This window comes from Emys orbicularis, chromosome 2 (genome assembly GCF_028017835.1).
Source record: "Emys orbicularis isolate rEmyOrb1 chromosome 2, rEmyOrb1.hap1, whole genome shotgun sequence".
Classification (NCBI taxonomy): Eukaryota; Metazoa; Chordata; order Testudines; family Emydidae; genus Emys; species Emys orbicularis.
In genome coordinates, this window is record NC_088684.1 from 213128500 (window position 1) to 213154725 (window position 26226).

At 39.6% G+C, this 26226-nt stretch overlaps 1 protein-coding gene across 3 annotated transcripts in view; it reads right to left on the reverse strand.

Annotated features, from left to right (window-relative positions):
* The window catches only part of TRAK1 (trafficking kinesin protein 1), a 74110-nt gene that overhangs the window by 38131 nt on the left and 9753 nt on the right, over positions 1 to 26226 (reverse strand). For 2 of the 3 annotated variants that reach the window (XM_065398585.1, XM_065398584.1), the window contains exons 2-3: positions 6085 to 6161; positions 1820 to 1936 (exon numbers count right to left, since the gene is read on the reverse strand). In XM_065398585.1, coding sequence (XP_065254657.1) covers positions 1820 to 1936; positions 6085 to 6161 — 194 coding nt within the window. Of the gene's footprint in view, positions 1 to 1819; positions 1937 to 6084; positions 6162 to 26226 lie in introns of those variants that run through there. The other variant, XM_065398586.1, reaches the window with a different exon arrangement.

The window sequence follows — 26226 nt, forward strand, 5'->3', positions numbered from 1 at the left end:
TCCTAGATGAATCATGACATTTTTTAAGAAAGCTGTTAATAACACAGCCAAACTGGAAATGCTGTCAAAGGTGAGTGAGTAATTCATTTGTCACCTGCCTTGGAATTTCTCCCATAGAGATCACCTCCATATATTGGGTGTATTTCCATGCATCATGCACCTGTAACTGCCTCACCCACAACTTGCTCATTATACCATTGCTCAGATTTACCCTAACATCACAAATCCCAGAGAAGCTTCCATAAACAACCATTTTCTAAAAACCAACCTGTTTTCAACCCCTCCCACCAACTGTGGAATTTCTCAACCTTTCTTAATCTTCCCCCAAGAAGTGCATCCGCAAGAGGCCCAGGATGGGCAGGATTCAGCTCAAGGTCACCAAGTATTTCTAGGAGGGACCCAGAACTCACTTTTAGCTCTTCAAGGCAGCAAACTAACAGACGTTGCGTTGTGACATTTTTAGTTAATCTGGCTCTCTACTCAGGGAGATGCAATAAATAATCCTGATAATTTTCAGAACTCTCAACATTTCTCAAATATGTTTATAATACTTCATATATAGCAGATACAATATACATTATAGTGTTCTATGGTGTTATTTATTTTTTTAAATCAGCACTCATTTGGGATGACCTGCACCATGTCATCCTATACACAGACACACAATATGTATACAAAGAACCTAACACATTACTATTGCTATCCAAAATTGTAATATACACACATACATATCACAAAAACCTTCGTGCACACACATACACCACCAGATTCTTCCACATTTAACTGAAAAATAAACCATAAGCCAGATGGTTTTAACAAATCTAGATGGGCGATACTAAGTCCCAGACCATTAGTTCTGTTTAATATCTATTTCTTTAACCCAAGTCACTTCGCTGCTTTCTGAAGCAGACCATATGTTGAAGAAGCATCATTCATCATGTCATAGAACCCACACAGTAATTTATCCTGAGCCACCCAAGCACCTGATGGATATGAAGCTGGGTATGTTAAAGAGGCATGATACCAGAGGGGTACAGAAAGTACAATGCACATGATTTTAGTGATCGTGGACTACTAAAAATCTCACTTTATATGAATAATACACCTTAAATAGAGTGGTATGATGTTTATGTTCATCTGCAGTAGGGGACAGGTTCAGCATTTAAGTGATTTTATTTAAAAACCAAAACTGAAATCAGCTTGAATACAGAAAAGAAGTTTTTTTTAGCGGGGGGGGGGGGGGGGGGGATGAAAAATAATCTCTTACAGGTGGGAAAGGAGAGAAACAAACCGAGAAGTGATAATCACTGAGATATGGGGGGAGAAGAAACAAAAGAAAAAAAAGCTGAATATTGTGGAAAGAGAAGTGCAAGCAATGAACCTAGGTAAAAAGGAAGCTAGAGAAGTTAGAGGAAAATATTGGAAAGAAAGACGGGGGGGGGGGAGGAAATGTAGGGAAAGGAGGGGAATAAGGTCAAAATGGGGTTTGAGGAAAGTGCGGGGGGATGAAGCAAAATAAAATGGGGACAAATATGTTTAAGCAAAGAATTTGGCCTGAGGTGGCGCAAAATCGAATGGCCCATAGTTTTCTTAAAATTTCCCTTTTTTTTTGAGCCCTGTAGGCCAAATGATCTCATCAATCATATTTGTAGAATGAACTTTGTACAATATTCTATTAGAATCGCTATCGTTCAGATTGGCATCCTATACACAAGTAATCAGAAAGTTAACTACGCACAAGCTAAAGCTAGAGAGAAGAGTTTTTCTGGACCCGCAGCATCATTAGGTGTAGCGACAGTACACATGTGTATGACCTTACCTCTTCCCTGATATGCTCTACTTGCTCCTCAAGGAATTCATTTCTCTCGGTTAGTGATTTATTCTTCTTTAACAATGACTGGCCAATTCGAGCAGCTAATTCTAAATCCCGCTCTTTCTGTAAAAGGGAAAGAAAAGAACACTGATTTCCAATGTTTTTGTTCACTTAGAAAATAACTGGTTCTCCCATGTCAAAAAAGGTTAAATCTGTGCTAGAAAAAAGGAAAGAATGAATATTCTTCAAAAACAAAGAAACCAACAATTTTTGCTCATTTTCTTGTCCTATTCCTGCTTAGACTACACCTACATAATCCAGAAAAATTGACATGTACAGTTAATGAACCGTACAAATGAAAGCATAGCCTTACTGTCTAATGTAAAAATGTTAATCGAAGCAAATCTAATTCCAGCTCTTTTTTCTCTGCACCTTTTGGTAGAGAGCTTGCAAGGAGCATTACAGATTATATTTTAAGAGCTCTGAAAGCACAGCAAAGCACAGATATAAGCAGACAGAATACACTTGGATATGCTAACGTGCTTCTCGGTTTCTCCTCTGCTCCACTTGAAAACGAATTCTAGTAAGTGTAAAATTTAAGCAGCAGCTGTGAATGTGTATTATACGATCTTCTGATAGCTTCAGAAATAGAGGTGACTATGTTAAAGTCAAGTAGGCCAAACTATAGCTTTAAGTCACTGCCTCCTGCACTCAGATAGGGATACAGGTGGTATACTTAGAGGGAGTTGATCCAGCCAACATGCCTGTGGGGGCTCTGAAGGAACTCCTGGAGATGAAAGCAGGGCCGGCTCCAGGTACCAGCCCAGCAAGCAGGTGCTTGGGGCGGCCAAGGGGAAGGGGCGGCACGTCGGGCTGTTCGGCAGCAAGTCCCTCTCGGAGGGAAGCACCTGCCGCCGAATTCCCGCCAAAGAAGAAAGCTGCGCGGTGGAGCTGCTGCCGGAGTGCAATTGCGATCGCGGCTTCCCCCCCCCCGCCGCTTGGGGTGGCAAAAACCCTTGATGAAAGAACTCAGATGTAGCAGCCATACCACCTTTTGAAAGGGTGCAATGTGCATTACCATCCCCCTGGATTGGGCCAGCTCTGTTAGCATGCCCCTCCCCTCCCCTCCCCAGGGTTGGCTAGCCCATCAGTCAAACAAGTCTAAAGACATCCTGCTTCCTCCATCCAAGTGCCCACGGTTACAGGAGGAGGTTCTCTACGCCCTCTCCTCCCTTGCTCACACACACAGGGCCAGCCCTACCCTGTGTGGACAGTAAACCATGCTAAATATACTACAGATTGGGGACCTGATCCTGCTAACGCACATGCCTAACATTAAACAGTAGTAGTCCCAATTGATGTAAAATACATGCCCAAGTATCAGCAGGACCAAGGCATTAGAGAGTGAGCCCTTTTGGACAGGGCAATGAATTTAGGGTGTCAACTTTGCAGCACTTATATGATTTTGAATTACCAAGATGCATTTTTACTGTGTTACATTTGTAGAAGTCTATGTGCAGTAATGGTGCCAATTTCCTGGTATATCCTTCTCTCCTCTTGCTCAGTTCCTTCCTCTGAGAACTAAACTTATCCCTTTCAGTTTATTTGCTAAAAGTAGCTATTATGTGCTTGTTTATTTTGGTTGACAACTGTCACACTCAATATTACTAACATTTATTGACTGTAATATGGATGATAAAGACAAAGTCTATGAAAAGAAGCTAGTGATTCATTGCCAGTGACATGGGTTCACAATAATGTCATGTATTTCAAGTGTCTCCATGCAGTAGAAGAGTAGAAAAGTAGATAGCAATTACCAGTGCTGATATAATTCTTAAATAATTTAAGATAGTTTGCAGATCTGGTAGTGCTGTCTCTAAGTGATTTCCAATATGTCAAGCTAAGTCTACTTTTGCATTAGAAACCAAGGGCCCTATCCAGCCAAAATTATGCATGGCCTTCCAGACCATGAAAGTTCCAGAAGGCCATACAAAATATGCTAATGGTGTGTAATAGGCCAGCATATACAGCTGGCCCACTGCACAAGATCAAAATGAAAAAGAAAAATATTTGCAGCAGATAGAACTACAGAGAGGAAGGAAGGGCCCTGTGGATCCCAGAGCCGGGGCTCCTGCCCAAGCCCGAACATCTACATTGCAATTAAACTGCCCCTTAAACCTAAGCCACATGGCACGGGCCAGCCATGGGTTTTTAATTGCAGTGTGGACATACCCTTTGGGTCTCAATTTGGAATTATGGGGATAATAGCACTTTCCTACCTCCCAGGAATGAGGATAAATACATTAAAGATTGTGAAGGATAAATACACACAGATACTGTGACTTGTCAGATCGAATTGGAGGAGTCCCTCCTTACCATCACCATTTGGGGGAGAGGAGTGTACGCACACACATGTGCGTATGAGAAGAAGAGATTTAACAAGAAACTTTGGCTCAATGAGCCTCATATATTCTCTCACTGAGCAACATTAGAGAATTTAGCAAAAGATGCACCATTGTCAGGTCACATGGCCTCTTTAACAGCCAGACAGAGAGGAAAGAACTCCCTCTGCTTTAGACTGTTGGCTCAGTGCATCCCATACTGTTCACAGGGGCTAGACTGCTACAGCTCTATAGAAACCAAGCTTTGTGGACTCAGGGAGGAGACAGGCTTGGGCAGATGCAGAATGACCAGCTCTGCCACTATTAGAAGGGGTGATGGAAGGAACTACCACCTCAGAACAGCCACCAGGCAGGCACACAAATGATTTTGTGTTGGCTACAGCCCTATGTAAACAAACAACCACCACGTGCCTCTAGGGCTAGGAGAGAATTTAAGAAATTTTCATATTCAAAGAAAACCTGGGGATATTTGTAAGTTTCCAGATGGATATAATACCTGCTTACAAAACCATGCAAATGAATCTAAGCAAATGAATAAGCAAAAAGAGCATGACGTGTATGCATAATACAAGAGTAATTAGAACAGTTATAAATGGCGTGCTACAGATATAATCATTGTAAGTGAAGTATCTGGGGTTTAACATGAATAGTACATAGGAAACTGTTTTTAAAGATTTCAGGTGAAAGCATAACCAAAGGCCTCAATTCTACAACCAAGATACACTAATGCAGGCACTTGCGCTCATCCTTATTCCTTTGCAGCTTCGCGGTCAAAGAATGCACCAGTTCAGGTACTTTGGGTTAGCACTGCATGAAATGGGTCTGCTGTACTAAGAGAGCTTTGTAGTGTGAAACAAATGCAGCATTACCACAATATGAAGCAGACCAAAATACTAAGATTTAAGTTCTAAACTGTCAAGAACAAAGACCGCATTGTTAATCTTCATCTGAATAATGCCTTGCAAACAGAATTTCCAAAAATATTTGCTTACATTTACTTTAAAAATAGAGAGTCCTGTGGCACCTTTAAGACTAACAGATGTAGTCTGCCACAGGACTCTGTTGTTTTTTACAGATCCAGACTAACACGGCTACCCCTCTGATACTTTAAAAATAGAGTTCGTTTTGATCAATTAATATTAAGTCATTAGGATATTTAGTGAGTACAAAAATTTTATCCTGTAGGTCATTTTTCTCTCTCTGCTATTACTTGAAACGTTTAGCCTCAATCACAATAAATTAATGGCCATATATTATGGTGGGTATATAAATATAAAGGCACCAGAATGCAATAAAGAAAAACTTGGAGACAGGACAGAGAAAAGTACATGGGAGAGGAGGAGAGGCTTGTTTATCAATTGGTAACTACATATTTTCCTAAAGATTATAAACATGGAGATATCAATAATAAATATTATAAATAATATAAACAATAAATATACTTGCGAGCTTTATGTGCTCTAGTTTAAAAAAAACATTTATAATACTGTGCATATTTGGAAAACAAAAATACACTCTCTCTCACTTCCCCTCTCTCCCCGCCAACATCATGATTTCATGTAAAACTTAACTTTTTTCCTCACATTATTCAGTATGGTATGTCACTTTTTCTATTCTGGCAATAGTGAGATAAATCTGCTTTAGCTATGTATGAACACGTGGTGAATTTGTACAAATGATGTAAACAAACTAAGTACCTTTCATTAATAAAGGTATGTCCCTTACCAATGAGATGTAGTGACTGTGCATTTAGAATATTTGTTTCACCATGACTGAAAACAAATGGGGCAATTTCTATCAACACAGATTCTTTCACAATCTATGTTACGTCTTTGTCATAAAGTGAACACTGTGTAAAAGAATACTTGCCTCTTCTAGAAGTCGTGTAACAGCATCTATGTCATTGTATGTTTTAGTCATCTGGCCCACTCTTTCAGCACATAAAACTGTTGGAAAACAAGACACGTAAATTCATTACATCTGCCACTCAAACTAAACTAAATTAAGAATTACTTGCAAAAAATAAGAATCTTAAACTTTAATCCTAAAATTAATCTAAATTATATATGTTTACTGAATTATTTTAAGTTTTGGGAAAACATTAAGAACTATGAAAACAATGAACTCAACAAGAAAAAAATTTCATCTTTAGTGTTTCATATTGAACTGAGAAGCTTGGCATTTCTGTTTTGTAGCAGGCATTTGCTTTTGCCAATTTTTTTTCAGGTCCTGTATGTACTGTAATCCTAGGAATTTTAAAGGCCTTATGATCAATCTGAAGTGTTTTTAAGTCCATACATATTAAACTGTTCAACACAAACAAATTCAGAGCCTCAAACCTGCAATTTTCTGTGTAAAACAGTTAAATTTACTTTTGATTAAATGCAAATTGAAAAACTTTTTTTTTTTTTAGTGTGTCTTGCAAGTCTAAGGGGGAAGATGGAGTCACAACAAAACTTTATAAACTTCTCAAACCATTAAGGGAGAATCAATGAACGAGTACTATAAACTCAATACAAAAACAAACAAAATGCACAAAGGCTCATTGTGTCACCTTTACATTGAGCCATGTCTTACTCCATTAGTCCCTACTGAAGTAGAACCAACAGGACAGCTCATAGAAGATACTGCTCTGTGTGAGGTTGGCAAAACTGGGCTCTATCATATTAGACTGCATAGTGCATATAAAATATATACACAATTCTGATTCTGAATGACCTAAATAGAATAGCCCTTGTAATGTATCTGGTAACTAAAGCATGTCACAAAGACTGTTGTATTACTATCTAAAGCAATTCATAACTGAAATGGATGTGACACACTTAAATAAAACCAGTGTTATTACCATGCTGAATAATTTGGGAAAAATTTTGTCTGACAGCATGACTTTTTCTCGAAGGAGACATAGTGACCTTGGTTGAGTCTCAGAGATTTTGAGATTTCTAAACAGAATACAAATAAATTTGGAAAAATAAGATCAGCAGCTCCTGTTTTACTCGTATGAACTCTTCTTTTCCCTCCACCAATGTTTTTATGGCTTAAACATTCCATTCTGGAAAAAAGGGACTGTTAATACAGAGTTATATTAGTTGATTACATTGATTTCTGCAGAGGAGACTGCTGTAAGGCAACTATTCTTCACAAGTGGATTTATCTTTGACAGAGTTTCAATTACGGCTGATGCACAGTTTGGGTGATATTGTTCTAAGGTGGTTAATTCAGTATAAAGAAATCAAGTCCAAATTACTTTAAAATAATTGCATGCTGTGTGGTTAAACCTGACGCCACAGATTAGGTGGCATACAACTGACAACAACTGATATACACCAATGAAGAAAAATAGTAGCTGATTAGGCATCCTGTTGCCTTACCAACCCAGAATGTCAAAGCATTTTAGGACCAAATCCTGTAAATATTTAGGTACATGCTTAACTTTTAGCCTTGTAAGCAATCCCAGTGAACTCCATAGGACTGCCTGCAGAAATTTTGCAGTATCAGGGATTTTAGCTTACACTACTCTAAACCTAATTAAAAAGTTAGCAAGTGCTAACTAAAAGCTTATAGCCAGAAATTTACACCCCCCAAAAACTGATTAGATAAGAGAATAAAAATGAAACACAGAATGAATATATGCTACAGTGTAAACATAAACATGCTGCATTTACAAACTACATGTTTGCAGAAACCAACTGTTTTCTGCCAAGAAATATTTTAACTTGCGAAAATCAGGAGCATAGAGGAAGCAGGAAACTGGGGTAATCCTTGCACAGAGAATTTTTCATGAAAACATGACAGAAAGAAAAGAGATTTGCATTAACTACATAACTTTAAAATGTCCATTCATAAAGAAGTTTAATGTAACCATAAAAACAGTTTCCAACACTATAATACATAAATCAACATCTAAAATGCCAACAGTAAATACTGACACAGACCAACATTTTATTATCCCAAACAACTGTTCATACACAGTTTCCTTGGCTATAACTTTCCCTCAGCAATGTTGGTAAATTAATGTTTGGGATTGTCATTAGCAAACCCTAACACTGCCACCGTTTGTGACTAAGGCAACATGACACCACCCTAGTGACCACAAAACTATCATCAACTTGATAAAACCCAAACAAGTAGATAACAGTGTGGTGTTCCCATGGGCTGAGCAAGGTCATTTGACTGGGAGAAAGGTTGATAAGGGCTGGTACGTGCAGTTGCTAACAACTATTTCTTAAGAACTTGCTACACAACCTTTAAAAGCAGGATATCAGCACTTTTTGCTATTAAGCAGCAATGTCAAGACAATTAAAGTCACGCAATGCATGACTGAAACAGTCTTTTGCGCACACAAATCAAAATCTATCATTTTCAATAAATGTCTTAACACCCAAATAGATATGGGATAGTCAAAGTCCAACCTTCCCTTTGAATTTATACATCTATATATTTTATATAATATATAATTTTGACAGCAGGTAATACATCCCAGAAGCTACCACAATGGTCTCAAAGAACAAAGAATGTTTAAAAAAAAAAAAAAAGAATAAACCTGATCACCAGTGGCTTTATGGCCTCATTAAATATATGAGCAACCACCAAAATTTAGATGAAGTCTCTGTTACATCACTCTGGTCAGTGTTAAGGGCCTTCAAAGTGCAATTTGAGTTCTCTTAATAGCCAGTCTAAACGAAAATTCAGGCCCGAGACTCCAGTCAAAGACCCAACCTCGAAGGCCGCAGCATTACCGTTTTAGTTAATCCCCTTCCAGAAACCTCACACCCAGCTGAACCACCACGTAGGATAAACCAAAGCCTTTAGAGAAGTATTGACTAAAACAATACATTTAACAAGGATTGCTGCTTTGGATAAGAAATTTGACTTTGAATATAACAGCAAGGTTACAAATGTACTGACACGCTTCAATAGATTGGAGACTACAGTCACAAAAACTAAAGAAATTGGTATCATCATAGAGGGGAGGAACATTAGAGGATTAATATAAAACTAATTGCTTCAACAAGAGAAAAAAAACAAAGCCATGAACCAAATACAAACAGAAGCCTGATGGGAACAGAAAAAGATATTTTGATTACACAAACTTCTCCTGACTTTATGCTTTAGCCAATGAGATATGTAAATTAAAAGTATATTGCCCTAATGAATATGGTATCTGGCTTGTTCCAGTTGAACACTAGCCTTCTAACACTATTGTAACCATATGAAAAGGGCAAATGAAGGACAGTGCACTGTAATATAAAACCCACAGCGCATAATTACTGACCTCCTCTTCCACACTGGCAAATCAGCAGCATGATAGGGAGAGGGTGATGTCTGTGAGTACACAATCATAATATCCAAGTCAAATGCAATTCAGACCTCTCAATTCAGAGTTAGCGGAGTATTAGGCAATAAAATGGTTACTCAAGTGAGGAAAAAGAAATCACAGGATTCCAAGAACAAAAAGAATTATGTACAAAATGTTGGCAGTTGCTTAGAAAACATCTTTGCATCCTGGTGACAACGATTTAATACAACATTATTATGTGTCACAAAAAATGTAAATACATGAAGATCACAGACATCCTCTCAGACTCAGATTAATGAAAATCATTGGGGCTGTGTTTTAGTTGTGGGGGTTTTACATGCATATAATGAAATGTACATATAGTAATTGCAATAGAGATCATGAATTCCTGTCATGCACAGGCTCTAAAACACAACCCAAAAACTTCATATACTCCCACATTTTATACCAATTTAAAAGAGGATGTGGCTGTATGTGTCAATGTTTCTTTCAGGGGCGTTAAAAGACTAATAAATGGTAAAGTTCCCAGGAGACCAGGTTTTGGACATGCGATAACTCAGAAGGAAGGAGCAATACCCAGTAAAGACAGGGCTTGAATCTTTAATTAGGGTGGGGTGCCTGAGGTATTTGCATTCTCAAGCATGTAAGAAGGAAGATGTGTACTTTATTCTTTATATCAAAATCTCCATCTAGTACACCATCGGACGGGGCTTGGAAAATTTACCAAATATCTAATAGTTTGAGGAAGATTTTAAAAGAAAGGAGAGAGGGAAGAATAAAGGGCTGCCGAGGAAGCCAACCTGCTCTTTCCTCAATCCTCACATTCCCAATTCCAGTTGCTGGGAAATGGAAGGGGACTAAGATTATGCCCAGGGTAAACTGACTTGGTACCTTTTGTCTTGAATTAGACTGTGAGCTTTGGGACAGGTAGCAGCATGCCATCTGACATGTTTGCGAAGAGTCTAACATAATGAGGCTCCAGTTCCATTTGGGGCCTTTAGACACAGCCCTAATACAATTATTCTTATTAATTATTAACAATAATAGAGTGCTGTCCATCTCTGAACCTCTGGAGGCTGGGTGTCTGGTAAATTTTAAGCTACATCTCCTTCTAGTTGCTGGAAAAGTGAAGAAACTTTCTGTCTCTTGTTCTCTCTCACACCCTCTCTCCTTTGACTCCTGGGAGGTAGGATGGTCTATGCTATTCTATTCCTCTTCCTGCCTCTGTTTTTGAGAGGTCCTCCCTCAAGAACAGCTCCAAAGCCACTTTCTGCTGCTGCTCAGAGCTTCTCAAAACAGCAGAAGCCTGAAGGTGATTCCTGACCATTATAAATGCTGCACACGGGGTTTACATAGCAACTGTCAAATTGTGTTCAGTTACACTATGCTACTGCTTGGCAAATAAGCAGCAACAGAGGCACTGGAATAAACTTAGAAGCACACCACCACATTGGTTTACATTAATTTCACTCTGTAAAGGTTATTTTTGCAAACTGAAGGGTAGAAACACTTTTTAAAATTGAAGCTTAAATTCTACAGGAGTAGACAGCTTAGGTCCCAACAGTGCCCAGAGAAAGCTTCTCATTCTCGTGAAGGAGTGGATGTGGGATTTTTCAAGCCCTGCCATTTATATATCCTTTGCAACTCAATCTCAGTGATCCTATCTGTGGAATTCGCTGTCGTCCCCCATTTTGATCCAAAACAGCCATTAGATGCTGTCAACAAGCCTTTATACACTGCAAGACTCGACTTTTCTCCGTAGCTTTTAAGGAAGAGGGAAATTGGTGAGGCTGGTTGCTTCAATTCTGCAGTTGTCAGGGCATGTTTTCGGGGGTGTGACTGAATGAGTATACTTGTATAGCTGCATATTTTCAAAGATTGTCATGGGTGCACAGAGCTCTGGATGCACATTTGTGTGTGATGTTACAAGTCAAAATAAATAGAACATATGCACCTAACAGGTTCTATAGCCTCACTTCTCTCATTTCCTGCATATACTTTTCTGCTTCCTTTCCCTCAACATCCTAATTCACCACCGTTTTTTATTACGAAGTCCTTAGGTGAAGGAATGGTCTTCCTCAGTGCTTGTATAGTATCATGCCTAGTGACAATGCTCAATATATATAACTTAAATCTACAACAAAACAAAACTCTTATCATTGGACAAAAACACTTCCCACCCCTGAAATGCTGCAAGCCAGTCATTCGCTGTTTAGAAAAACATTATTATTATTATTATTATTATTATTATTATTAAATATTTGTATTATGGTAGTCCTTAGAGACATCCATTAGTGTTCAGGGTTCCATTGTTCAAGGCACCATGCACCCACATAACAAAGAGAATAACTGCCTCAAAATGCTTAGAATCAAAGTACAAGACAAGAGGTAATAGGTGGATATAACAGTGGGGGAGATCACCACGTGGCAGTGAAAAAACTATTAGTGTAATAAAACTGTGGTCACAGCACATCAACTGCCTAGCCATTGTCAAGTCACAGTCAGCAAGTAGATACAGCAGCTATTTTTCCCCTCTAAGTTACAAATTCTATAAGCAATACCACCAACACACAGGTCAAAATAAAACAAAATAATAATCACATTCTATGCTTGCTGACAGTCTAATTGTGCAGTTTACAATGCAATTTTATACTAAGGAGCAATTATTTCTTCCTCTGAAATTTGTAGAAGTTCTAATTTTTCCACCTAAGATGTGGTTTAAAGGGAGTTTACAACCACAGTTTACACACACTGTGTTCGAACAGCTTGTCTCCAGGAGGCTCCAATATTAAGATCTCAAATACAGCAAACTAATGATGTGTTATATTATTCATTCTTAAACAGGTGAAAGGTTTGGGAAACAATTAGGGCATGGGGGAGGGGGCACGCAAAGGTGTGAGATGGTAGCCATTTTGTAGTGTTCCCCTAAGGCAGGGTATGCACTGGAAGAGTTTTCCTCTACTACATAGAGAATCACAGAACTCAACAAAGACAGTCATCCTGAATGTCTCTCCCTTGCTTCTATCATTAATGTCAAGTCCAGAAGGCTGAAGTAACTTTGACAACAGCCACAGGAGCAAGATTAACAAGATAAGGAGGATTCATGGGAGGACAAAAGGTGGCTCTGCTTGTACTGACTTCTCTGTGTTTGGAACTCAGGCCTTGTCTACACTACTGGGGTAAGTCGACCTAAATTACGTTACTCCAGCTATGTGAATAACATAGCTGGGGTCGACGTAGCTTAGGTCGACTTACTGCGGTGTCTTCACTACTCTGTGTCGACAGGAGATGGTCTCCGGTCAACTTACCTTACTCTTCTCAGGGAGCTGGAGTATCAGAGTCTACTGGAGAGCGCTCTGCCATCAATTTAGCGGGTCTTCACTAGACCTGCTAAATCGACACCCACTGCATCGATTGCAACAGCGCTGATCTCTACGATAGTGAAGACAAGCCCTCAGTTTCCAATTGCTCAGGTCTTCAAAACTAGAACGGAATCCTGTTTATGGAAACTGATTTGGGAAACCTCTAATTTGGACAGTTACATCCAAATGACCCAGGTCCATAAAACAGTGAAACTTCTCAAATCAGACCTGCACAAGAACAGCAAGTTCTGCAAGGCATTTTAATACCAAACAGGTCAGCCAGATGTCTGGTTTTCCAGCCCCATTGATTCCCTCCCAGCCACTTATTTTGCTATTTTTGCCTCCCTTCTAGAAACATTCCCGCATCTCTCCTCCCTTCCTCTCTGTACAAGATTGTACTGACTTTTTCACACTAAAGATCAGCTTCCTTCCTTGTCTCTTCCAGAAATTTTCTCACCCATCACCGACACAGATTTCTGCTCTGCTCTCTACCTGTCTCTTAACTCCATCTCCCTTGATCCACTTGCTTTCTCACTCTCACTCCTCTGCATCTTTTATTTTCTTCTGGACTCTTCCCCATCACTAGCATGCCCTAGCCTCCCCTCCTCCACAAAAACAATTGTGTTCCCTTGATGCCACTTGTCTCTCCAACTACTGCTCCCATCTCCCTTCACCACTAACCTTACTGGATGCACCCTTTAGAACCATTGTCTAATATTCTTCTCCTCTAGCTCCATTCTGGACCTCCTCCACTATACTGAAACTGCTCTCCCAGGTTTTTCCCTGGCTAAATCCTTGTACTCCATCCTCATCTTTCTCAACCTATGTCTTGTTTGACACTGACAATCATACATTTCTCTCTGAAATCTTGTCCGCTCTTGGTTCCTGATTCCATTGATCCAGGTTTATTCTCCTGCCTTTGTGATCACTCCTTCAATGAATCCTCTTCCTCACATGTCCCACAATCCATGGGGGTCTTAAGGTCTTGACCCTTTCCTATTCACCAATCACATCTTCCCTCTGAACCATCTCAGCTGCTCCTGGATGATGACACTCAAGTTACCTGTCCACTCATGACCTCTCTCTCTCTGATATCTGATCCTGGATATCCTTCACAATTCTCCCTATTCTCGGTTACTTTTGATATCACCACACTGTTCCCTGTCACTCAGACTGGCCAACCTGGGATTCATCACCACCTGACTCTCTCTTACCCCAACATCTAGGTTGTGTCAGAGTTCTTCCGTGATAACATTTGAGATCTATTCTCTTCCTTACACCCAAAGAGCCAAAACTCTTGTCCAAGGCCTCATCACCTGGGTCTTGACTATCCTAGACTCCTCCTCTCTACCCTTCCTACAGCCCAATCATCCACCTCAGGTCCAGACAAAATGCAGTTGCTAAGATCCTCTTTCTTGCCCACCACTCTGGCCACATCACGTCCATATGAATCCTTTCTACTTTCTAAACCGTTTCACCTTCATTAAGTGCAGGCGTCTTGTCCTCACCATCAAGGCCCTTCACAACTCTACCCCTCCTTCCTATTTATCCACTCTAGACTCTTTCAGCATTGTCCACAACCTGCTGCTGCTGCTGCTGCTGCTTCTGCTCCCCCAATGCCTCCAGTCTTATCATTAGTTGGTCATGTATGAGCCATATCAGCTGGGAAAAAGAACTTACTCAGACAAATGTGAATGATAACTGGGAATAATTTAAGAATACCTTACTATAATGCCCAAAAAGCCACAATCCCACAATTGAGGAAGGAGGCTGTGCTGGTTAAAAACCTGGTTTAGAGGGGAAGTGAAGGCAGCTGTAAAAAAACAATTCTGTATACATAAAACAAATGGAAGAAAGGGGAAGTTGATAGTAATGAATATAAAAAGCTGAAAGCTGATGTTGTGCCAATTTTTAAAAAGGATAAACAGGACGTTCCAGGTAATTACAGGCCTGTCAGCCTGTCATTGAACCCAGGCAAGATAATGGAAAGACTGATAAGGGACTTGATTAATAATAAACTAAAGGAGGATAATGTAATTAATCCAATCAGTATGGGTTTATGGAAGACAGACAGACAGAATCTTTTTTTGATGTGGTTTAAAGGGAGCTTACAACCACAGTTCACCCACAGAGTGTTCTAACAGCTTGGCTCCATGGAGGCTCCAATATTAAGGTCTCAAATACAGCAGACTAATGATGTGTTATATTATTCATGCTTAAACAGGTGAAAGGTTTGGGAAACAATTAGGGCATGGGAGGGGGCACAAAAGTGTGAGATGGTAGCCATTTTGTATGCATTGGAAGAGTTTTCCGCTACTACATTGAGAGTAGTTTTTTTTGTTTTTTTTTAAATGAGATTATAAGTTTGGTTGATAAAGGTAACAGTGTTGATGTAATATACTTATACTTCCATAAGGCATTTGACTTGGTGCCACATGACATTCTGAATAAAATATTAGAATGATATAAAATTAACACGGCACACTCTAAATGGATTAAAAACTGGCTAACTAATAGGTCTCAATATGTAACTGTAATCAGAGAATTGCCATTGAGGGGGTCTGTTTCCATTAGGGTCCTGGAGGTATTGGTTCTTGGCTCTATATTATTTAATATTTTTAATATTTTTATCAATGGCTTGGAAGAAAAAAAAACCACTGATAAAATTTGCAAATGACACAAAAATTGGGGGAGTGGTAAATAATGAAGAGGACAGGTCACTGATTCAGAGTGATCTGGATCGCTTGGTAAACTGGGCCCAAGCAAACAATATATATTTTAATATGATTAAATGTAAATATATACATCCAGGACCAAGGAATGTGGGCCATACTTATAGGATGCCAGACTCTATCCTGGGGTGCAGTGACTCTGAAAAAGTTTTGGAGACTGGTGAATAATCAGCTGAACATGAGCTCCCAGTGTGATGCTGTGGCCAAAAAAATTAATGCAATCCCGGGAAGCATAAATAGGGAAATCTTGAGTCTGAGTAGAGAGGTTATTTTACCTCTGTATTTGAAACTGGTGAAACTGCTGCTGGAATACTGTGTCCAGTTCTGGGGCCCACAATGCAGGAAGGATGTTGATAGATAAGAGAGGGTTCAGATAAGAGCCATGAGAATGATTAAAGGATTTAAAAACATGCCTTCTAGTGATAGACTCAAAGAGCTGAATCTATTTTGTTTAACAAAGAAAGAGTTAAAGGGTAACTTGATCGGTTTTAAGTACCTACAAGGGGAATATTTAATAATGGGCTCTTCAATATAGCAGAGAGAGGTATAACATGATCCAATAGCTGCAAGTTGAAGCTAGACAAATTCAGACTGGAAATAAGGCATACATTTTAAAAGCAAGGGTAATTAAGCACTGGAACAATTTACCAAGGGGTGTGGTGGATTCTCCATCACTGACCATTTTAAAATCAGGATTGGATGATTTTCTAAAAGATCTGCTCTAGGAATTAGTTTGGGGAAGTTCTATGTCCTGTGTTGTACAGGAGGTCAGACTACATGACCACAGTGGTCCCCTTTTGGCCTTGCAACTTACGAATCTTCTCACAGAACTCCATACCTCCTTATACACTGACCGTTAGGCATGGATTGCTCTCTGTGAAGTGACCTAAACCTGCTAACCTCCAAATTTCTGTAAAAAACCTATCCCCGCTTCAATACCTGTAAGAAATTAACCAAAAACAATGGCATGAGTGGTAGATGGGGTTAGCGGGCATTTATTTCACCTACGTATATCTTTGAAAAGATTTAAAATTGCAAATGTATATAAATTTGATTGTATTCCTCCCCCAACTATGTCAATTCTCTTCTTAGATTGTCAGCTCTTTGGGGCAGTGACTGCAGCCACAAGTGATTTTCTGTGCCTGAGTATTTGAGGATCAAACCTGAGACTCCTTAATGGGGCCTGAGTTTTCAGCATATGAGTGTTCAATTTTTGAAAGTCAGGTCCCTTTACAGGATCTCAACCTGGGCCCAGCAACATCACTGCCTCCAAAATCACTAGTCATTTTTTAAAATCTTGGCTTGAGTCATGATATGGATTTGTTCAGCATTTATCTCAGTGGCCCTGCTACATGCCATGATCCTGACTCAGGCCTCTGGATGCAATTGTTACATAAATAATATATACTGTAGTAATAATAATAGCCTCTAACTGGCATTCCCAAACAGGTAACAATCTTTATTTGCAGCTAAATGACATGGGAAAAGTTTTGAAATTGTCTCTTATGTTTGAAAATAAGCTTGATCCAGTCTGCCAGACCATTGAATAGCGTAAGGTGAGGGGCTCACAAATCAGCAAAAAGAGGGACCAGCTTTTAGAAGTTCGTTTTCTATCTATAAAAGCTGGAACTGTCACTATAAGCCATGTTCATTACATAAAATTCCACTGTAGTCAGCCCACAGAGAAGTACCAAAATATTCTCAACCCTTCCCCACTTCCTGAACAAACATATGTTGTCCCACAAGAAACAGTATACAAATAACATGCTGATGATTATCACTGTACTGTGTCTACATCTAGCTGAAGGTTTTTGGAGTGTATGTAACTAATTGCTCCCAGTACATAAAACAAGACATATCCAACATATAAAACTGGCGCCAAGTTTTAGTCCTTATTAAGTACACCTCTACCTCGATATAACACTACCCGATATAACACGAATTCGGATATAACGCGGTAAAGCAGTGCTCCGGGGCGGCGGGGCTGCGCACTCCGGTGGATTAAAGCAAGTTCAATATAACATGGTTTCACCTATAACGCGGTAAGATTTTTTGGCTCCCGAGGACAGCGTTATATCGAGGTAGAGGTGTATACCAGAAACTGGTATGAGGGCAATTCATCACAACATCTAAAAATTGCTGTATAAACCACATCAGTCACTACACCAAAATTACCTACACAGTCAAACAGAAGCATTCTGCTTGTCATTCTCAATCAGATGGGCAATGGAGCTCTAAAGACCCTTCGCTCAGACACCTCTCTCTATCACTCACTGTGAATTGGAACACATAGCAAACACTCTGTGAACGGTTCCCATAGACATAGGCTATTATCTGTCAGATTCCCTTTTCTGCCAGCTTACTAGCAAGAAATAATTGGATGTTTCTCCTTCTTGATGTAGAATTTTGTGCTTGTGTCCTCATCTGCCTCCTCTCTAACAAACTACACAGGTACTTATGTGTTCTTTTAAAGCTTCCTTTTTTACCCATGTTTTCTTACACAAACAACCTTTTGTCCACAAGTTGAAGGAATATCGTAACATTTTCTTGCAACTTCAGATAGCAAAGGGAGAGGGTTGTTTATTCAAATGGTGGGCAAAGAGTTGGTACTGCATCATAAGAGGCATATACTTGATTAAAAAAAACAACAACACATGAAACACACAAATTGAAGTCCCATGCAACAGGAGCATTACCATGTTTGCCCTTAAAATATTTCAAGAGAAACTTTTTTTTAAAAAACTCCTTTTAAACAAACCAGAGTGTTTGACAAGATGGTCTTGCTTTATCCCCTACCCTTGTGGCCATCACGGTTAATATTATTCTGGCCACAAAATACTCTCTTCATACTCAATCTACTCTTCTCCTTAATCTCTGTTGTTCTCCCCTGCAGTCTCTGGACAGCAGCATGACAGGACAGTGTTCTTTGGAGTGCCAGCATTCATCTATAAAGCTGCTGCTTCAGAGGGAATGTTGTAGCGTGTAAGATGACACCAATGCTATGTTTTGCTCAGTGTATCAAGTACAGTACATGAGGCAGTGTTCAAATGCTTAATTGGCTGGAGGGATCACTTGAGTGACAAAGACGCACCCTGTCTACCTCCTGTCTCCAGTCTCTGGGCAAAATATGCTGTCTCCATAGCAGCCAGGAAACCAAGACTGAAAATCCAATGACAGCACTAACACAATCATCAGCATTCCCTCTCCAAACTACCGGCATGCCTTCTTGATTGTCTTGCATTGCAATGCAGGTTCCATCACAAATAACTTTTTAAAAACTTAAGATCCTGAGATATGAACACACTACATTTTAATTTACATACTTAGGATTCCATAATTAAGTCTGAAGTTTGCATTTGTTCTAAAATTGACCCACCGTAAGTAACCATAAAACAAACACACAACTCTGCTCTTCTCCCCCATACCCCCCATACACACACACCTGCCATAGGGAAGTGGGGAGGAAAGCAAAAATATTTAACCTACAAGTAGTTGAAAAAATATTTGAAAAGAAGAATTTCCAAAGTCAATTTTTATTTCTAAAAGCTAATTACTACTTGAGCTAGACAAACTACATTTGTTGAATATATTTACTTTTTTTTTTAAACCCACAAAATTAAGACTCATCTTATTTAGATTTAATTTATAGTACAGTTTCTCGACAACCTTCACTCACAGGAACCAACCAATGAACCGCAATCTGTTTCTAGATGTGATTTAAAACCCTGAAAAATCTCTAAATTCACTTTAAATTAACTATTTCATGCCCTATTTTATTAGCATAAAAAGTTTTAGACTGAACATAAAAAGTACCTTCTTCCCAGATATCAAGGTTTTCATTGTGAAACCTCTGTGTGTTCCCGTGTTCATTTTCACAGTCACGTTCAAAGCTTTCCTCTTCATTTACGGATTCGTTTACCGACATTGCTAAAATCATCCCAAGGCAGAAACTGTCCTATACCTTAGTACCCTGGGAGATGGCAAGCCATCTCCTTTGAGGCTACATTTGTGAAATGACCCAAGTAAAGTCCCCATGGAAGAGGTACCATCTTCATCAGTTAACATACTTCAACTAAAACTACTAGCTGATTATTTGTGTATGCCGTCATTAGCACAACACCTTTGAAAAAATACACAGAAGAGCTGGGGAGGGGGGGGAGAACCATCTAATAATTACTAAAAATATTATATTGTTCATCATACCAGATTCAAAAGTTGTTACATTTATTTAATAGCTCTATTTGCACATTTCACATAAACAAGAGTTAGTGTGCTGAAATCTCTCTAAGAATCAGTTCATTTGACAAATTTCTATCCCCCTATTCAAAGCGAATGGTAGCTTCTTAAAAGTATCATAGCAACAAGGAAGTACAAACTGATACTTACACTGCTACACCTGTTTGAGGGTGGGGACTTTACTAAGTTAAGTCACCTTTGTAAATTATTGCCTAATGCCACTAGTAACAGGTTTCACAGGGCAGTTGAATGTATAGATCTTGGAAACTTGCTTCTACTGTATATTATATCAGATGTTTGTTTTGCCATAAATCTGACTGCAATATTAGTCTTAGGGTAAAAACGAGGTAAAGAATTCAGGTTTTCATTGATCTCAGAGCAAAAAAAAAAAACTTTCAAAAAGCAAAAAACAAGCAAACAAACAAAAAAAACCTCAAGCCCCCACCGCCCTACTACCCTTTAACCAAGCTTTTAACTTGCATGCCATATTAATCCTACAGTGACATATTTTCTACTGTCACCTTTACTCACTGTGTATTCTACAACCTGTCTGGGAAATTGAAATATTGCAATATCAGAAATGCATGTGTGGCATCACAGCATATTTTCAAGAACCGGGTCAGCGTAAGGAATGAACTAAAGTCATACAAGTTCTCAGTTCCAATGACAAACAAGAGTCTGCAGGAGTGAACAGGTCTGAATCATTTGTGTTTGCAAAACTTTTTATGAAGCACAGAGTCTGTATACAGGTTAACTTTCTTCTCTAGTCTTTCACAAATAGTATTTAATGCTCTCTTAAATGACTTATGAACATGGGTACCAATCTCTGGGCAGACTGTTACAAACCCTATAATTAGATTTCACCAACCAAGTATCAAATGTGAACTCCTCAAGGACTATAACAGCCTTCACAAAGAGTCACAGACAGTCCTCTTGGGCACTGTGCCACCCAGACAAGCTCGCCTTTGTGATAAATGGTCCCTTACACCAAAAATCACAATATTCAGGTCACTCCCAGTCCAAAAGGGCCAGTCACTTATCCCAGATCTATTGTACCTCAGATCTCACACCAAAGCCAATGCTTGTAGCCAATTGTGTAATAAACTAAGTAAAGATTTATTAACTAGGAAAAAGAAATAATAGTTATTTACAAGGTTAAAGCAGGTAAACATATACACACAAAGGAGTTACAGTCTTAGGTTTCAAAAGGTAACAGAAAGGTTTCAAAAGGTAACAGAAGCTGCTGTAATATGCAACCTCTATCTGCCCTTTAGGTCTAATCCAAGCTAAGCAGCTTGGGGATCCCTTGCTTAAGCTTAGAAATATTGACCTCTCCAAATTCCAAGCTGCACTGTGACACAGTTCCTTCTGGTCAGAGATTTTCATTCCCTTCCCCCAGAGTTCAAACTGTGATGGGACAAGCGTTTGTGCATGTCCCCTCTTCCTTGGGGTGGAGCGGGAGCAATCAACAAAGTCTTGTCCACTGATGTTCCACAGTGGTTCGTCTGGTGTCTATAGGTAAGGTGAAGATTTTGTCACGGTTATTTTTAGTAAAAGTCATAGACAGGTCACAGGCAACAATCAAAATTTCACGGAAGCATGTGACCTGTCCCTGACTTTAACTAAAAATAACGGTGACAAAATGGGGCTGATCCCCAGCCCTGTTGTGGGAGGGGAAAAAGGGATCCAGCACCCGCTGTGGCTGGGAGCTCCAGGGTCCCCCTGAAATCAGCGTCAGCTAGGAGCTGTGGGGTCCCCCAGATGCCTGCAGCGGCTCAGAGCTGTGGGGCCCCGTCTCGGAGCTCCAGGGTCCCCTCCCACGCCGTGCACAGTGCCTTGGAGCTCGGGGTTCTTCCCACGCCATGCACAGCGCCTCGGAGCTGCGGGGTCCCCCCACAACAGCTCAGAGCTCCAGGGCCCCTGCTGGCTGACAGCTCCAGCCCAGTTGCCCTGGGGCTGAAGTGGAAAACGTCATGGAGGTCACAAGAGTCATGGATTCCATGATCTCCGTAACATAATCTTAGCCTTCTTTTGTTGGGCAGATGACGGCACCTCTTGTGGAAAATCAGGATTTCACACTTGGTAATGCTTCTCTCTTGACTGTGGATGTTTCCAGTTACAAAGCAAATATTTAAATGTTACCTTATAGCATGGGGTACAGATATGATAAGTGAGATTAATGCGTGCAGCCACTCACACGCACTTCAAAGTCCAAACACTAAACACATTCTTATAAGCTTAACATCTGTTTTAACAATGCGAACACACAGGTGGCCAGACTAGTTTCCAGCTATGCGTTTGTCAGCGTTCAGTAAGGCCTGGGGTCTTGGCACGAGCTGGCAACTGGTCTGCCAGCATCACAAAGCATGCAGTCTGTATACAGGGTAACTTTCTTTTCTAATCTTTCACAAATGGTATTTAGTGCTTTCTTAATTGTCTCCCTTATTGCTTAATAGCAGGAAGATATCCCATGCTGACGGCAGAAAATATCACTCACACTCCCCACCCCACCCAGTCGTTAGCCTAATCAATGGAGAAGTTGTTATATTGTGGTAGCAAAGCAATTTGTGCAGGTGATAACAGCATATGCATATAACAGCATCAGCATCTTCGTTCTCCACCAGGATATAACAGACAGTACAGTAATTGAGGGAATAAGAAGGGCACAAATTAATGATCATCTGTCCAGATCCTTTTATTGAAAGCAGAAAGAAGACTGAGTGGGGCCAGAAAATTTTACAAGAGATGTATTTGAAGGGGATAACACCAAAGAGGGTGAGGAATTGCTTAGGGTGGTAAAAAAAATATATTTAATATAAATGAGATGAAAATGAGCTAAGGAAAATTGAGGTATCAGTATTAGAAAAAACTTTACATAGACAGGACACTGGACAGGACAGAACATAGGAACTGCCATACTGGGTCAGACCAATGGTCCTTCTAGCCCAGTGTCCTGTCTTTGGACAGTGGCCAATTCCAGGTGCTTCCAGGTGAATAGTAGGAAGCAGTCCAGGGAAGGAGCAGTGAGGGCTGGTAGAAGAAAGCCAAGAACTCCTGAGCTGAGGGTCCCTGGACTGGAACCTGAAGTAGAGCACGGGCCACGGTTCCCCTACCAGCCACTGAGGGAGTGGCACCGAGACAATGGAAAGGAAGACTGACTAGAACTGCTAGGGAGAAGGATCTTTGCTACCCGGGAGGGGGGTGGGGCGCGCAGGAGAACACTGACTGACCCGGCCGGAGGGCATAGTCACAAAGAGGACACCGTGGTTCCTGGGGCTTAGAGAGGGGCTGCAAGCGAGAGGGAGAGGCAGAGCGAAGGTGTGCAAACCACAGACAGGGGCATTGACCTCAAGTGTTAATCCCCAGAGTGATCAGGAGGAGGCGCCAGCACAGCAGTGAGTGGAGCACCCTGTGACACTTCCCTATTCCCTTTCTCTCAACCACTCATGATTTTATAGACCTCTATCATAGCTCCTCTTAGTCATCTCTTTTCTAAACTGAACAGTCCTAGTCTTTTTAAATCTTTCCTCATATGGAAGCTGTTCCATACCCCTAATCATTTTTGTTGCCCTTCTCTGCACCTTTTCTAATTCTAATCTTTTTTTAGATGGAGCAACCAGAACTGCACACACTATTCCAGGTGTGGGTGTACCATGGATTTATATAGTGGCATTATGATATTTACTGTCTTATTATCTATCCCTTTCCTAATGGTTCCTAACATTCTGTTAGCTTTTCTGATGGCTGCTGCACATAGAGCAGATGTTTTCAGAGAACTATTCACGATGACTCCAAGGTCTTGAGTGATAACAGCTAATTTAAACCACAACATTTTGTATATATAGTTGGGATTATTTTTTTTGCAATGCGCATTACTTTTCATTTATCCAAGTTGAATTTCATCTGCCATTTTGTTGCCCAGTCACCCAGTTAAATGAGATACCCTCGTAAATCTTCAGTCAGCTTTGGACTTAACTATCTTGAGTAATTTTGTATTATCTGCAAATTTTGCCACCTCAGCTCCTTTTCCAGACCATTTATGAACATGTTGAACAGCACAGGTCCCAGTACAGATCCTTAGGGGACCTCACTATTTACCTCTCTCCATTCTGAAAAATTATCATTTATTCCTACCCTGTGTTTTCTATTTTTTTAACCAGTTACTAATCTATAAGATGACCTTCATTCTTATCCCATGACTGCCTAGTTTGCTTAAGTGCCTTTGGTGAGGGACTTTGTCAAAGGCTTTTTGAAAGTCCAAGCATATTACATCAACTGGATCAACCTTGTCCACATGCTTGTTACATCCTCAAAGAGTTCTAATAGATTGAGGAGGCACGATTTCCCTTTAAAAAAGCCACGTTGACCCTTCCAACATATTGTGTTTATCTATGTGTCCAATAATTCTGTCCTTTACTATAGTTTCAACCAATTTCCCTGGTATTGAAGTTAGGCATAGCAGTCTGTAATTGCCAGGATCACCCCTGGAGCCTTCTTTAAAAATCAGCATTACATTAGCTACCCTCTAGTCATCTGGTTCAGAGGCTAGTTTAAGCAATAGGTTAACGTGCCACAGTTGTTAGTTCTGGAATTTCATATTTGAGTTCCATCAGAACTCTTGGGTGAATAGCAGCTGATCCTGGAGACTTTGTACTCTAATTTATCAATTTGTTGCGAAACCGCCTCTACTGACACCTCAATTGGACTCAGACTTGCCTCCCAAAGAGAACTAATAACTCCTAATCATGCTTCTCTGTGTAATCTCCTGGAAATTGAAGAACATTGTTTTTTTCATTACTTTTTAAAATGTAGTTTTCTGTACACTGGTATGTTTAGTTCCTAAATATAACCTAAACGCCCAGATACTGCTTATATTATTCTATAACCAAGGGTCGGCAACCTTTCAGAAGTGGTGTGCCGAGACTTCATTTATTCACTCTGATTTAAGGTTTCGCGTGCCAGTAATACATTTTAACGTTTTTCGAAGGTCTCTTTCTATAAGTCTATAATATGTAACTAAACTATTATTGTATGTAAAGTAAATAAGGTTATTAAAATGTTTAAGAAGCTTCATTTAAAATTAAATCAAAATGCAAAGCCCCCCGGACTGGTGGCCAGGACCCGGGCAGTGTGAGTGCCACTGAAAATCAGCTCACGTGCCGCCTTCGGCATGCATACCATAGGTTGCCTACCCCTGTTCTATAACCATTGCTCAATCCTACATTGCTTGAGCAATGGAGTCTCACAGATTTCCATAGGAATTTTGATGGGCATGGAATTGAAAACTGGGCCCATCAATGGTACTTGTCTATGGACAATTGATAAACAGTAGCGAAATAGTTCTTTGAGCTTTTGTTTCACCAGCATTTTGATATTAGAAAGAAAGGAAAAATTTAGCAAGATCTTTGTTAAAAAGCTATGTTTTTTTAAAAAGTTACTTGCTGCTTCTCCACTAACTATGCATACAGACCTATTCATTTTATTAAAAAAAAAAACCCATAATTTATTAACAGAAATAGTAATAACAGCCTTAACAACAATGCACTAGGAAAATAACCTGAGGCAAAAAAAAAAAAAAAAAAAAAAAAAAAAGATTCTGAGGCTTTATATTATGCACTTACAGAGCCTTTCAATGTGAGCAGCTGAATATTAACACTATTAAAAAAAGTTTTTAAAAAGAAAAAAAAACATCTTTTCAGAAAACATACTGCTCCTCCCATGCAGGCACATGTATACAACTGGATAAGAAAAACATAGCCATTTGCTTTGCACGGAGCAGCAGTTTTTCTTTTAAATAATGTTAATTATTAACAATTAGTTTATTACCACTTACAGCCTGATCCTGTTAGGGGCTGGACATCTTCAGCTTCCATTAACTTCATTTACAAATGAGAAAACTTGAAACCACAAATAGTCTAGGCCCCAAATCAATTTGACTGTTAAGTAATAATTATCAGCTACTTTTGTTTAATTAATGGTGTAATTCTTTCAAAGGTTCTACCTTACATATTGCATAACTAGGTAAGGAAGGATTCAACTTTATTATGGATTTTGACAGATAATATTAAGGTGTATTTCCAATTTTTATCCTCAGATCTTTGCACCATTGGGAAATTTAAAAATTCATTAATTCAAATGTATGTGACTGCAGAACATTCATAACAGATTCAGGAATAAAAACATTTGATAATTGTTTTATAATGATGGCATAATATCTTGCCAAGCAGAACAGGGGGGCATAGAATACACTGGTTATCTACAAATGCAATGTCCTGTATTACAGGTTTTAATCTCTTTTTTCAAAGTTTATTTAAAAGTTTACATGATTAAAGATGGGAAAATATTGCAAGTTTGTGGGTGGAAGGAGGACTCTCCTATTGCC